At 42.1% G+C, this 14,643-nt stretch overlaps 1 protein-coding gene across 1 annotated transcript in view; it reads right to left on the bottom strand.

Annotated features, from left to right (window-relative positions):
• Positions 1–2,296: 2,296 nt before the first annotated feature.
• The window catches only part of CPEB4 (cytoplasmic polyadenylation element binding protein 4), a 38,395-nt gene continuing 26,048 nt past the window's right edge, over positions 2,297–14,643 (bottom strand). The window contains exons 3-8 of the mRNA XM_082291581.1: positions 12,375–12,548; positions 11,211–11,300; positions 10,627–10,745; positions 9,704–9,818; positions 9,338–9,519; positions 2,297–6,680 (exon numbers count right to left, since the gene is read on the bottom strand). Of these exons, the coding sequence (XP_082147707.1) occupies positions 6,453–6,680; positions 9,338–9,519; positions 9,704–9,818; positions 10,627–10,745; positions 11,211–11,300; positions 12,375–12,548 (908 nt within the window). The 3' untranslated portion in view covers positions 2,297–6,452. The remainder of the gene's footprint in view (positions 6,681–9,337; positions 9,520–9,703; positions 9,819–10,626; positions 10,746–11,210; positions 11,301–12,374; positions 12,549–14,643) is intronic.

Here is a 14,643-nt window from a genome sequence, read left to right as displayed (position 1 = left end):
ATATTCTTATCCCACAGGCTGTTTTTCACTCTGACAAACTGAATCAGCTCATTTCACACAGAGGAAGGGATGTCAGTGTTTCTCCTCATCTCCCCTTTCCGAGGCTATGACTCGTCCCAGATTCCCTGGAGCCGCACTCAGCATTTTGGGAGAGTCAGGACTGAGCAGAAAGTGTCCGACAACTTCACAGCTCAGAGCCTGTCCTGGAGATCAGCTCAGCCTTTAAATCAGGGGGAGATGGGTTCCATCCACCTCCTGCACCGCCCTGGAATGTGGCAGCTCGTTCAGTGCAAGTGGCACCCGAGAGAGCTCCCGAGGACTGTGCTGGAAGGAAAAAGCTGGGATCCACACGCGGTGGAAATTCTGGAATTCCACCCAGCAGCACCTACCTCCGTCTTCTCGAGTCTGCCTGTAGCATTTACTTACAGCTTCCGTGCAAAGTGAAACCCAGAAGGGATTTATTGGGTCATCTGCCCTAGAAAGTTACCAGCAACTCAGAATCAGCCCATCACTTCCCACAGTGGTTATTTCGAGTTTTGAATGCTCCAGACCTTTCCCCTCATTGATTTAAAAGTTTTTGACTCTGCCTAGGTAAGAAAACTTCATTTATTAAACATTCACCAAGTATTTTGCAATTTTCAGAATAGGATTTTAGAATGAATATACACTGTAATCCCCAACTGTAAATCAGACCTGTTGGATCCTGATAAACATCTCTAAATTTGCAGCACTTTGAATTGGAATGAGTCAGGGAGTGCCCTGATTGTGAAGGACAAATTCACAAACTGATTCCACCACCACGGCATCCAAAGCCTCGAACCCTCCAATATTCCAGGACCGAATTGGAAGTCTGCCACACATGTGAAAAAACATGAACACATAAATAAGCACATATTGTCTAAAAGACCATTGGCACTCGAAAACGATATCAAGAACATGTTAATCCCTGAAAGAGGCTGAACTGTGACTATTTCCTGACAATCCCGATGCAAAGAACAGAGGGATAAAGTTTCCCAGCTAAGTCACACGCTGGAACTGGTCAAGAGCGCCTGGTGCTGCTTGGCTGGCTCTGAGCACCGAGGAATTCCTGGCTCCCTGGGCAGGCACTGCACCGCAGCCACGCCTGATCCCAAGCATCCCAGCGTTCTGTTCAGTCACGGTAAGGGAATCTGGAATATCTGCATGGAATCACCAGCAAAACTTCCCATTCCTGTTAAAAACCAATTTCCAAAGGCAGGAGCTGCTCCACGTGCACCAGGTGAGGCAATGGCGAGTGATCAGCACTGGCAGAACTAATCCCATCACAGCTCCAGGATCTGCTTTTCCCGGAGCACTCATACAAAGGAATGAGACTCGCTATCCACTGAACATTTGCACCACAATTCCTTCGGTGATGGCACTCGAGATTAGCGGCACAACTCTGGAATTCCTTGAGTACCTGCTGGACAGCCCTTGAAGAGCAGATACACAAGGTAGCAACGCTTCACATGACTTTCTAGGTATTTCAAGTTTAGATATTTTAAATTAAGGCTGAAACGAGCAAGTTCTCTAAAATGCCAGATGTCTTCCTTCTGTTACTGTCAGATCACAAGCGTGAGACAATTAAAAAGGAATTCTTGACTATTCCTGCCTTGCTGGGCTCTGCCCTGGCCCCACTCTGGCTCTCTCTGTGTCCCAGTGTGGTTTCTGACAGGATAAAGGAGTTGGGATTGTTCAGCCTGGAAAAGAGGAAGATTTGGTTGACCCAACTGCTGCCTTCCAGTAGCTGAAGGAAAGATGGAGAGAGACTATTTACAAGGGATGGAGTGACAGGACAAGGGGGAATGGTTCACATTGATAGAGAGAAGGTTTAGTTTGGATATTGGGAAGAAATTCCTCCCTGTGAGGGTGGGCAGGCCCTGGCACAGGGTGCCCAGAGCAGCTGTGGCTGCCCCTGGATCCCTGGCAGTGCCCAAGGCCAGGTTGGACATTGGGGCTTGGAGCAGCCTGGGACAGTGGGAGGTGTCCCTGCCCATGGCTGGGGGTGGAATGAGATCAATTTTAAGATCCCTTTCCAGCCATTGTGGGGTTACCTGAGCCTCAGTGGTTCTCTCCTCTCCTGCTGGATCTTCACCTCTCCAAGGAACCTTTGCTGCATTTGTGACCAGAACAGGGCAGCAGAACTTCCCCTAAAGCCCTTTTCACCCCACACAGCCCAACAAAACCCCCTCCCCAAGCCCCACGAGCTTCGGCCACAAAGGAACAAGTTCCTACAGGAAGCTCAAAAAAAAAAAAAAAAAAGGTTTAAGGAGAAACATTGAGTTAAAAGTTTTATTCATTCAACATCTCACATTACAAATATTTAAAAATTATATGCATACTGGTATAAATAGTCATTTGCAAACTATTTAATAACATTAATTTTCACTAGCACTTCAACAAATGAACTCTTTAAAAAAAGTAACTTGTGTTATATAACTTAGAGTAGAACATACAAAAATATGAACTTAAACGTGAAAATGACTTTAATAAAAAATGAATTACCCTTATTTAAAATGCTATAATAAATACTACAACCTCCCCATACACAGTAAAAACTATATGGAAATTCAGCCAAGTAGTACAATTAACTGACATACTTAAATAACTTTTCCTTCTGATAATATGAGCAATACATTGGGGGAAAAACATATTAGGGATTAGTAAAAACTAGACACCCACTTGCTAAAAGTTTCACTTCCAAAAAATATAACAAAAAAATCTGATGAAAATTATAAAAACTAATTATACTTTAAAATTCAAAAATATAAAAAATAAAACAGTTGAATACAATATTGTCCCAATTCTTACAATGCTATCACAGTAGCTTTAAAATAAGATAATAAAATAAAGCAAATGACCAAAACCTTTTATTCCATTTTTTTTTAAAAATAATCTCAAATTTACATTAGTAGAAAGATTGATTTCTGATTCTTTTCTTTAGAAACACCAGCAAGAAAGAGGATTTACTAGAACAGTAGAAAATGACATTTTTAAATGTCTGCAATTAAAAACAAAGAATTACACTGCAAAGATCTTCCAGAAGTCTGAAATAGGTATTGCACATAACTTGAAGTTAACTTGCCACAATTCATCACATTCAAGTTTTAAATCACCTTTGAACAGAAGGTTTTAACTCTTCAAAAACACAAGGGGTGAATTATCAAGTCTTTCCAACAGCATCCTTATAAAACGCTAGATTCAGTCACTGCAAGGTTGAAATTTGCATTCTGCAGAGGTCTGTGTATGGAGAAGTAGAGACTATACCAAAAAAGCACGGGGCAGTGGGGTTCCTTTACATATAAAATAATCAGAAACACTTTATTTTACATTGCAAAAATAACCATGGAATTACTCTGTAACTCCCCCGGGAACGCCGCTGCTCGTTAATGACACCCCCCCACCGGTACCTAATTACACGTTAATGAGCCTGGGGCTACACGGTAACCCCAGAGAGCCCCGTGGAATCAGAAGGCTTTGCCAGCACTGTTGAAGCACAGAGTAATGGAGAGAATTGTTTATGCCCTGTAAATCGAAGTGTAACCAAAGGATCTGTAAACACGCTTGTCACACAATCACAAGTGAGTATTAGTAGAATAACGATTTCTTACATTAGTCATGCATACTAACATTACGTGCCTGCCACCTAGCAGGCTCTCTTTTATTCTTTAAATATAATTTAAAAGAGCAGACACAGTTCTGCATCAAACACCTAACATCGATTCTTTAGTAATAATAAAAATGGCTAAACATTCACCAAAAACGTCTGCATTTGTGTATAATTTTTAAAAACTCAGTAAGAAGCGGTAGACAATTTTGATGGTTCTTGACTTTTAAATTTCTACACTATATTTATGCATTTAAATTTCATGGGTCTAAAGACAAGTGTCATTTGTCACTTTCATGCTTTTTCTTCTTTAATTCTCAACTTTACATATACTATTTCTTAAATTATATGTACACCAAATACCTGGTGCTGGGCTAAGATGTTTAAGCAACATGCTTTCTTTTCTCTGCAGATTCTAAAATAGCATTGCCAGTGCACAACATCCATAATTCAAAATGTATGCAGAGCACTGAAATGTATAAAAAGCAGAATATAAGAAAATAAAATTTATTAAAATTATTTATATTAAAAAATGAAGTATATGAAGATCTCTCAGTAATAAAAGTACAAAAAGCTACTCTTTGCAATATGAAAAATTGAGGTATTGCATAAAGAGATATCCCGTCAGTGAAAAGTGTGCCTAAAAATGCTCACTGTTGGAAAAACAAGATATACAAAAGTAGTGCATAACAAATATACATTATGTGCATGACAAAATAAGTTAGCTACAAAAACACTGTACCGAAATTCAGCAGGTCATGTACAAAGGGAAAAAATTATTATTCAAAGCTAGTTCTCAAACAGTGTTATTTCTTGTAATGGAAACCCACCTCACCTGTTTGCTGGGTAGGATCGGCACAATAGCACACCCCAAGCCACCTACAAGCATTAAAAAAATGAAAGGAACATTCCAACTATAATTATGTACTTCAGAGAAAAAAAAGTCCCTGACAATCTACACAAGAGCACTCTGCATTTGCATTACTGTTGTCAATATTTTCAGGGATTTCAGTAAAAGCAGCTCCCTTGCTATACTTGACTAATAGACAGCAAATGTCTCCATTTTGACCTTTGGAACTTGGTAAGGTATCAGTTCATTAAAGCCTGTATTGAACACAAAAACTGCTTCTCATAAAGATAATGGGGGCTGGGGGAAGGGGATGAGGGGGGCTTTGAAGGGAGCAGATGTTTTCCAAGCAGTGCCAGGGCAAATCTTTGGTTTGGGAGACTCTCAGGTGGTCCCAGGCCCCTGGGGCCGGGCAGAGATTGCCACAGAATCACTTTGTTTGCACACTGCTACATCCTTGGTGGAGAAGTTGGCCAGGGCATTTAGTTCAAAAGTACTAAAAATAAATTTTCAGAACTACTCCTTCATTCATCTGTTTCAAACTAAACCCTCTGCACCCGCTCGTCAGCGTTCGGTTCACGTGTCCTGGGCTGATGCTTCTCAAGGTAGGACTGAGTTCCAATAAAGCCGGCGTTAATTAGCGATGTTGGCACTTCAAACACCTGCGTGTCTTTATCTCCCCACAATTAGTTCTGAAGAGCTGGGATCTGAGCTGGGATTCTTTCTACAGCAAGAATAAGAAAGGCATCTGCACACTTGCACCATTCCATGCACAAATTCAGCCCACAGTGCAAAGCAACATTTGGAAACTCCTGGGTTCATGCCTTCTGTTATAGCTAAATTTGAGGGGATTGAAAAGTGACTTTACAGCCGAGATGGGAAACCAATAAGCAGCCAATTTGAGTTTGTGTGCCACAATGGAATATCAAAACTCCAGTAAAAATCAGTGATATCCTTGAGGTATCTTTAGGTTTTCTACTTTTTCACGTCAAAATGGAGAGCAAAGGCTGGCCCCTGATGAATGTTAGTATATTAGGATATAGAGTTATATATAGCCATCAAAAATAAAATCTATATATTTATCCTTCAGGAGAGGAAATGCCAGTTCACTAGTTGTCATTACTCTAGCTTTGGTAGGATATCTAGGGCTGTAACCAGACAATTGAGTTCTCTTAAAGAAAAAAAAGTGCACTCCCCCCTCAGTAGTAACTTTACTCAACTTTTACATTCAGGAATTCTTAAAATGTAATCATTTTGATGAAAATATAGTAAGCTCTGCCTATCTCATTAGAAATTTGGATGTGGGTGGTAGCCAGAGGCACGGTCAGATACACACCGAGCTAAAATTTCAGCCTCGAAACCCTTAAAATATTTAAAAAAACCCAAAACAAAACAAATCATTATTATAGTGCTGCTTCAACTTTGCTCATGCATTTTTGTTGCTTTAAACATGCTCTTTCCTGTTGGTAGGTAAATGCTAACTTCATCTGTTGCTGGAAAAATCCAAAGTCCAAACAAACAAAAAAAAAAAAGAGGCAAAAACAGGCTTCCCTGGGGGAAAAGTGTCAGAACAGACTGATAGTGTTATTGTTACACGGTTATTTAATAAAAGTATTATTATGTTCTTTATTAACAATAATTTAATTAAAAAACCAAAATACTCTATTGTTTCAATTCTCTTCTCTTAATATTTTTCTCTCCTCTAAGAAAACGTTGCAGGAAATTAAGTGTTCTCTCGGTAGTAAAGACAAGAGAATGCAACTCGCTTGCAACATGTTATCGATACGAAAAGGAGTTCCCAATACAGTTTTCAATGACAAGATTCTATAAAATACCCATTATAGGTCATTCTTTCGTTAGACTATTGTTAAATTACAGACTACTACAAAAGGACATGCTGTGAGTGAGGGACGGGGTGGGGAGGGCAGTCGGGAGAACAGAAGAGTGCACTTAATTGGAGGCCTGCAAATGAGCGATCCTTTAGTTCCAGCGGAATGAAATATGTCTCGGGCGGTCCCCTCCCTCCTTCACCAGGGGCTTGTGGAATTCCCTGCCGGCCCGGGAATGGATAGCAGCCCAGCAATATTCACAGTAATACTGCAGACACGTCACGTTAGCACAGAAGAACGGGGCGAACTTCCCGCCGCAGCGGGCGCCCTGACACTCGTCACACAGCTGATCGTCCAGGACATATGGCTTAACTTCCACCTGCAGCCACAAAACAAGACAATTTATCATTCTTCGTTGCAAATTCTTAATTGCACACCCGTGTTCTAGCAGGCAGCCAGCAGTTAATGAAGTAGGGAATGCTACACTCAAGATTTCCCCCTCGTGACGCCTGATCGTGGCTGTTGGAACACCCAAAACTCCAGGCACTTCAACACTCCTACCCTCTCCTTGATCCTTGAAAAACACCTCCAGAAATCAGTGCTGACCACTGATCACACCTGCTGTCTCTGATTTACAGAAAGGTCCAAACAACCTACTGTTGATACACAGACTGACACCAAAACCCTGGATAATTATGGGAGTTATTTTTGATGACCAATTAAGTTCCTTCCCTTTCAGGCAGGAATGGAAACTGTTTATACAGCACCATAACTGTGGATTAAGTATGCACATGGCCTGCAACTTTCAATGTCCAAAGTCCCAACATTAAAAAGAATTAATTTATTCTCTAAATAAATACTCCATTTCTGTATTCTTTTTCCATGGCTTAGTCCTCTCAGCTAAAGGAAATCCACCTGATCTTGTTGGGATCAAATGAGAGGCTTAACATGGGACTGATGCCCTCCTACGCTGCTGGCATTAAGGGCCAGGTGATGGGCAGGAATTCAGAACAGCAGCAATATAGGTTATGAGTTCCTGTTCTAGAAGGGTTTGTGAAGCGTCTCTGAAGCTCATTTAATGTGATGTTTTCACCAACATTTTCAAACACCCAGGCTGTGACTGGTATCTCTGCTGTTATCTCTGCATCTGGCCTGGGGCTGCTCCTCTCTCTGCACCTCACAGGTCTTGGACACACCTCAGGCAAATAAGGACATTCACAAGTTCCTGGGTTTTTAAACCCACCTAATTTTATCACAGTCCAGACAGCACTGCAGTAGTTTGATGTCATTTTTGCTTACAGGACACATAAACTGCTCAGAGACAGCACAGCAGCCTTTTTAATGACCTGGTTCTCTCTTCCCATCAAGCTGCATTTCCCAAAACCCCTCCCTGCCAACTCAGTCAATTTGTAGAAGAGCAGAAGCAGGCAAATATTCCTAACACTGCATTCCCCATCCCCTCATCTGCTGTGTAGTGTGAGGTTGGGGATTTTTTGAGGAGTGCTGCCTTCTCCAAGTGCTAAAAGGATAAAGATGCCACACAGGCTTCCTTCATGTGGTGATTCTGTTCCCTTCCCTCTGCTCAGCCATGTTCAGAGGCCAAACTGCAGCTCAAGTGTCCTGGCCACATTTACTGGGAGTGTGGCAGGGGCTGCAACTGCTCCCTGAGCTGGGCACAGACAACTTCCCAGCTCCAGAGAGTTACAGCAGCTCCATCAGGCCCACTCAGGGTGGGAGCCCCAGCCACTGAACCCTTCCTTTGCATTATCTCAGGGCACACCCTTTAGCAGCACCTTCTTGCCTAATTTTACAGGAAATCCCTTCTTGTTACTTTGTTTTTCACTAATTTTATTTTTCTTTTAACAGAAAAGTAGTCTTAGAAAACTATTAATAAATAGAACCTTAACAAAAAGTAGTAGTATTGGTGTATTTTTACCTCCCTCATGCACCCAAACTCTCCTATGATGAATCCTCTCTGAACATTTATCTCCCCACACAAAAACTACACAAAAAAATGAGGAAATAAGGAGTGGGGGGAGAGGAGGAAGGGGAAATAGATTGCAAAATTTTGTTCAGTTTACAAGTACTTACTTAAATTTGTAGTCCCACCAGCTTCAATGGACCTATTCACCCAAGTGTCTGCTTATGCAAGCACAAGTTGCACAAGGACAGCCCAAATTATTTGTTCAAAGCTGTACAGAACTCATTTCAGAGCCAAGATTAGAACAAAGACATTCCAATTCACAGGCCCACAGTCAAATTGTTGTTACAATTCTTCTGCCCAAGCTTTATAGCCAAAGCAGAAGTGAAATGATAATGGGCTAATCAGCCAAGTTTGGAGGTTTTCCGCTGTATTAACTATAAAATTCAGATCAGTAGTGACAGTCATGTAGGAAAAATCCAGAGACAAAGGATGAATTACAAGAGGAGATGTGAGCATCTGAGTTTCCCAAAATTGTGGTCTGAAGATCACCATAACTGGCAGTTCTATTTTAGAGAGATGAAGAGGGCAGAAGCAAGTGCTGATCCATATTCCTCTAATTTAAAATAATGAGGAATACAATAATGAAGGAATGAAAAAACCAAACACAGCCTTTGCACAGGCTGTGGGAGGGTGAATGTGAGGCTGCAGTGCACAGTAACAAGTTTACAAGGCATGGGCTGGTTCTGCCTGGCCCCCACAAAGATGCCAAGCAGGATTAAGAGCTGCCCCTTCCTTGGCATGCACCTCCCTCCCTGCATCACACGAACACCACAAATCCTTGCAAGGGGAGCATCTGAGGAGTGCAATATTCTTAGAAAAGGCCAAGGCAGCTGCCACACTTCCCACTACACTCAGCAAGTCGACAAAGTCTGTTTCACAGTCACCTCCCACGTGCCAGAACCACCAGCTCCCTACCACTCCATTTTATTGCGTGCTGCACCTGAGAGGCACTAAAAACGGGATTAATCTGGTGTAACATTTCCAAGGACACCCCATGAGGTGGGAGAGGGCATTTCCAGAGGAGCCCAGGAGCCCAGGGGCGCAGGCCTTACCCGTTTATCAATCTCTCCGTGCTGCAGCTGGACAAAGCGAGCGCTGATAGCAGCAATGTAACTCTGTTGGTTGGAAAATGCCACCCGCCCTGCTCCTTTGGGGTACTTGAGCTCGGGGTCGGTGTCGATGCCGGCGTAGCAAACCCCTCCGTAGAGCCGGTCCATGATCATCGCCAGCTCCACTAGAGCACAAAGCAAAACCAAACAGCGCTCTAGGCTCCGTTGTTTCTCTAAAAGCACCACATCAGGCCAGCTCGTGTCCCCCACTGTCACCACACTCGATATTCCCTCGCTGCCAGGCTCGCTTCCCCCAGTGCTCCCCAAACCAGGCTGCACATCCAACATGCCCAGTGCTGCAGTGTGTACCTGCTCGTAAAGGCCGAGGAACACCACCAACAAAAATGGTTTTTCTTGGGTCAAGAGGCTGGGAACCATCCATAACAAAATCACTATCACTAAGGTTCCAAGGCCGGATCTGAACCTATGGACAAAAAGCCTGGGTTTTTTAACCATTCACAATTCAAAGTGTCTCAGTAATATAAATTACAACAGTGTCCTACAGAGAAGCAAACCTCTTAAACAGCTCTACTTTCTAAACTCTACTTGTTCAGCAATCATTTCTCGAAATGGTAACGAGCTCTCTTAAGACAGACCATTTGAGGGTGCTAAATTTCATCACTTCCTTGTTACCCAAATTTCTGGGAAAAAACCCTCACCCTCTACTGACACATTTACTTAATGGTGACTGAGCTGTGCTGTCCAACCCCCCTGGTCACACAGATGTGCACTGCTCCTGTTGTCCCAGCCTTATCTCAGTGCAGCAGGCTCCAGAGTTGCCTGTTTATTTACTGTGTTGCTTTGTATTTGGTTACAGCTGGCCAAAATTTGAAGCACAGGACTAGAGCAGAATTCTCCCCAACTATTGACAAACTTGCATCAGCCCCCAAACTATTTGTATATTAATAATTTATAGTTCAGTGGTATGTTTTTAGGATTTATCTCTGTTACATACAACACTCAGACAATATGAATTCTACATGTTTGTCATTAGCAAGCATAAAATACCTGTCTGGAAACACATCTTTTTCTAACAAAAATAGGCATTGTAACAAGACTAAAACACCTTCCTATGTCTCGTTCAAAAGTAGTAACTTGGTCTTTTCTCTTCCAAGAACTTGACACCTTAAAGAAATTTTACCATTAACGTTCTGAAGACAAAAACTGCATGTGAAGAACCAAATTTGTGTTTATCACCCAGGAATTGTGCAGGCCCTGACAATTCCACCTACCGGCTTGTCTTTGATAGTGGGGCTGGAAACACAGAGATAGAGCTTTCCATCTTCTTCAATGCATGCATCAATCAGTGCCTGCACGGAGCTTTCATCTTGGAACAGCAAAAACGCATATCCTGGCAGAGGGAAAACACAAACATCACTGCTGCTGGCTGTTTGTCTACAGGATCATAATTGAACTCAGAATTATGTTTGACATCACGCTGCCACACAGGAGGGGAAAAGATTTAAGGTGCTCTCATCACACATTTCTAACCCGCAAGTGCTCTGGTTGTTCATGTAAGGGACAAATCCTTCCCAGCTGCTGTGGAAGGCATTTAGTGCCTTTAAAGAGCTGTTACTACATGTACAACAACAGGGAGAAAAGGGAAAATGAAATAAAGGAGAAACAGGAAGTTAAGGAAGAATTCTTTCAGTGAGTAATAACTGCAAAGCCACATTCGAGACTTCACCAGTTTAGAACAATCCCAAGGGTTAAACTCTTTTCCTTCTCAACACTGTGTCACTGTCAGACCAATCTTGTATCTTATCACAAAAAAATTATTCTAAAATGCTAATCTGATTTGGTTTTAGATGTTTACCTTTAGGAGGAAAATAAGATTTGCTCTCTGCCTTGTGTGGCCAGTCTACAATCAAAGGTCCAAAGCGCCGAAAACTTGCAGTGATCTCATCTGGAACAGCAGAAAAGGGAAAAGGCATGAACTTAAATTCAAATAAATTGAATTTAAGGCATTTGGAAGACACTGACTTCAGGAAGCTTCACCCTATAAACAAACATTCTGTGACCCTCCATGTCCAGCAGCTCACAGCAGTGCTCAGTAGCTGACGGGGAATCTTTATGACAAGGCAGAACACTCCTTATAAAACAAGACAGGCCAAAGCTCAAGCTTTTCTTTCTACTGATAATCACAAAGGTTCATAACCCATTAATTCACAAGAACTGAGCCACTGCATCTGTACAGTTACAATAATCCAGCTTCAACTACTCTCATGGCTGACATGACATTCAGGCTGCCATGTCACAGCAGTGACAGAAAAAACCTGGGGATTAAAACAATTCTGTGATTAAGAAAAGGAAACTTTTCAGCTTTATTGTTGCATTTCTTCTAACCACTATCCCAGCAGCGTCATACACACAGAACACACAGCTCAGGTGAAACGAAGCTTCACAAGACCTGTACATGACTTTTTAGATTTATTTCAATAACAGCTGCAGTGCTCTGGGCCCACCACAACTCCCTGGTGCCTCAGGATGCCCTGCACAGATTCATTCCTGTCTGGGTTCTCACCATGCACATGTCAGAAGCTACCACAGGACAAAAATCATTGCTGGAAACAACCTCAACTACACAGGAGCAACCAAACACAGAGTTAGGACTTACTACCCCCACACAGACCTTATAAAACTATGAGCAGCTTTTCCTACGCTACTGACTTCTGGGGCCTGTGAAATGATGGCAATGGATTCATGAGTTTCCACAGGTGATCTTGGCTTGTTTAATTTTACACTTTTGTACGTTTTATCCTGCTGAAGTCAGTTTAACGTGTGGCAAGGAGATTTTGTTCTTCGGTGGCAGAACAACACTACAACCTAAACTCATCTGAATTATCTCACGTCTGACACGTGAAAGCTTCATTTCCATATCAAAGCTTGGAAAACACCCATCCCTGAGCTCGCAGACAAAAGGTGTCACAGCCCAGTTCTGTCCCTGAGGCAGCAGAACTCCCCTGGGTGAGGTTTTTACCTTCATCGATGTCCGGTGGCAGCCCTCCCACAAAGACCTTGCGGGAATAGCGTTCCACGCGCTCCCCGTTCTGGTGCGAGAAGCAGTGAGGAGATCCCAACCCGCTGTGCAGGGTCTGATCCCCACGGCCGTCATCCAGGAAGCCGTCTTCCATCGGGAACAGCGAGGACTGACCTGAAGGGGGGGTTGGAAAAGAAGAAAAACAGGGAAAAAAAACCATACTAACAGAACAAAGCACACACTGTTGGAATAATTGGGGAAAATGCACCAGTTGCTGCATCAGCAGAACCGGGAGTGATCTGCCCTCTGAATGAGCAGTTATGTTCTCGATTTCATTGCACCCTTTTAGTTTTCAGTATCATCCAGCAGCTCAAATGCATTATTTCAGAGGAAAGGCTCCTCCTCATAACAAACCAGGATTTCTAACGGGTGCTCGAGCTGACTGTTTTCCATCATATTTTGTGTTTCCAGTTAGGTTTCTTTCAAGAAGTATAAAAAGGGAATGGCCAATTTTGTTTCCGGGGCTCCCACAATATGAAGCCATATATCCCATTTCCCAGTGAACAGGAAATAGATACAATTTCAAGGTGAAAATGGGAAAACAAGAATTCTACCAGTTACATAAATTACATATTTAAATTACCTGACATCAAAACATGTCATAAACCACCCACTAGTAAATAACAAAAATAACCTGATGAAAACAGCAAAACCCATTTACTGCAAAGACTGAAAACTTTGTCCCCCCTACAACTTCACTTCAGCGTTCCAGCAGAGTTTTGTTAATGGCCTCACTCTAAGAGAAAATGTTGTAAAATGAGAAATGTTCCCCTCACAGTCCAGCATCCTTCTATGATAATCCTTAATAATATTCATTACTTTTAAATAAGGTTCTTTGCTGATAAATGCCACTGTATAATATCATAAATAGAGCACAGGAGCTGTTCCCTGCCAGGAATTCCCTCCTTAGTTGCATTATTCGACAGCTACGCAACAAACTGAGACTTCTACTCATTTAAGGAGCATTTTAGGAATAAATGTGTATAGGGAAAGTGAGTAATGAGGCGTGCTACAAGTTTTAGGACACATTTCCTTTTCCCTATGATGTGATACGCTGGGTCTGCTTTTTCAGGATTCGTCCCAATCTACCACAGAAATGTACTGGTGAGGTTAATTTATCCTGTTCTTGCTTCCTTCCTTCCCTCGAAAGAAATTGATTTTAAAAAAGAAGACATCTCAAAACCAGAAAGTCTGACCAAGACACAAGACATTTTCCATGAAAAAAATCAAACAGCTAAGAAGCTGAAAGAAAAAAAAAAAAATTAATAAAATCCACAGCCCATAGAATTTATATGAATAAAAAATGGAAGGCTCGGTCAGGTTGCTTTATTTGAAATTTCAAGAATCTTTTATACACCTTTAATTAAAATAAAGTCAAGTATAATCAGGCCTCTTTCTGTAGCTGGGCAAACCTCATTCCTACTATGATAAAAATATTGTAATATTGACTTAAACCTTGTTTTTCCCTAAGGAACTGGTGCACATGTGATTTGTTTCATCTCTTAAGACCCCAGTCCTGCAGGTATTGTTGGGAGGGAGCAATTCCCAAACTTAAACCCCCTTTCCAGGCTCCTCAGCTGCTGTTGGAGAACTCCACACACACACTGAACCCAGCAGGTCAGACACTCACTGTATTTATGTTCCATCAGCACCCAAAATTCCCAAAATAAACTTCTCCAGCATTGGGATTCATAACACACACACACACAAACACAGCAACACAGCCCCCCAGGGTCACAAACCATACAGGTGATGTCCACTGTGATCATTTCAGCCTCAGGTACTCCCTAATCCAGTTAAAATGCTGATTTATGGCATGCAGACTATGTAAACGTACGTGAAACTGCTCCCTTATAAGCTTAAATTTTGGACTTTGCCCTCTAGTAAAAACTTAATGTTATTTCTCCCATGAGACATTGTCAACATTAGAAAATTAAAGAGGAATATTGTTACCTCGCCTTCTCCCATATGTCCTTGCTGCATGTTAAATGAGAAAGAAAACAGCCTTTCAATCATTGTTATAAGGACCAAGAGACCTCGTTTTATTGCCTTTATACTGACTCAGTGATTCTCAAGCCTTTGCAGATCCAGGTCATTTAAAGTAAGTGTTCACAAGGTGCCCCACCCCACCCTCCCATGGCTTCCTCAGCCCAGCTCTGTTACTTACTGATAAAACACGTTGACAGGAGGCTGACCAAGTGGATATGGA

This window comes from Coloeus monedula (assembly GCF_965178545.1).
Source record: "Coloeus monedula genome assembly, chromosome: 15".
NCBI classification, from domain to species: Eukaryota; Metazoa; Chordata; class Aves; order Passeriformes; family Corvidae; genus Coloeus; species Coloeus monedula.
Note: the sequence above shows the minus strand (reverse complement) of the source record. Positions and strands in the feature narration are given on the sequence as shown.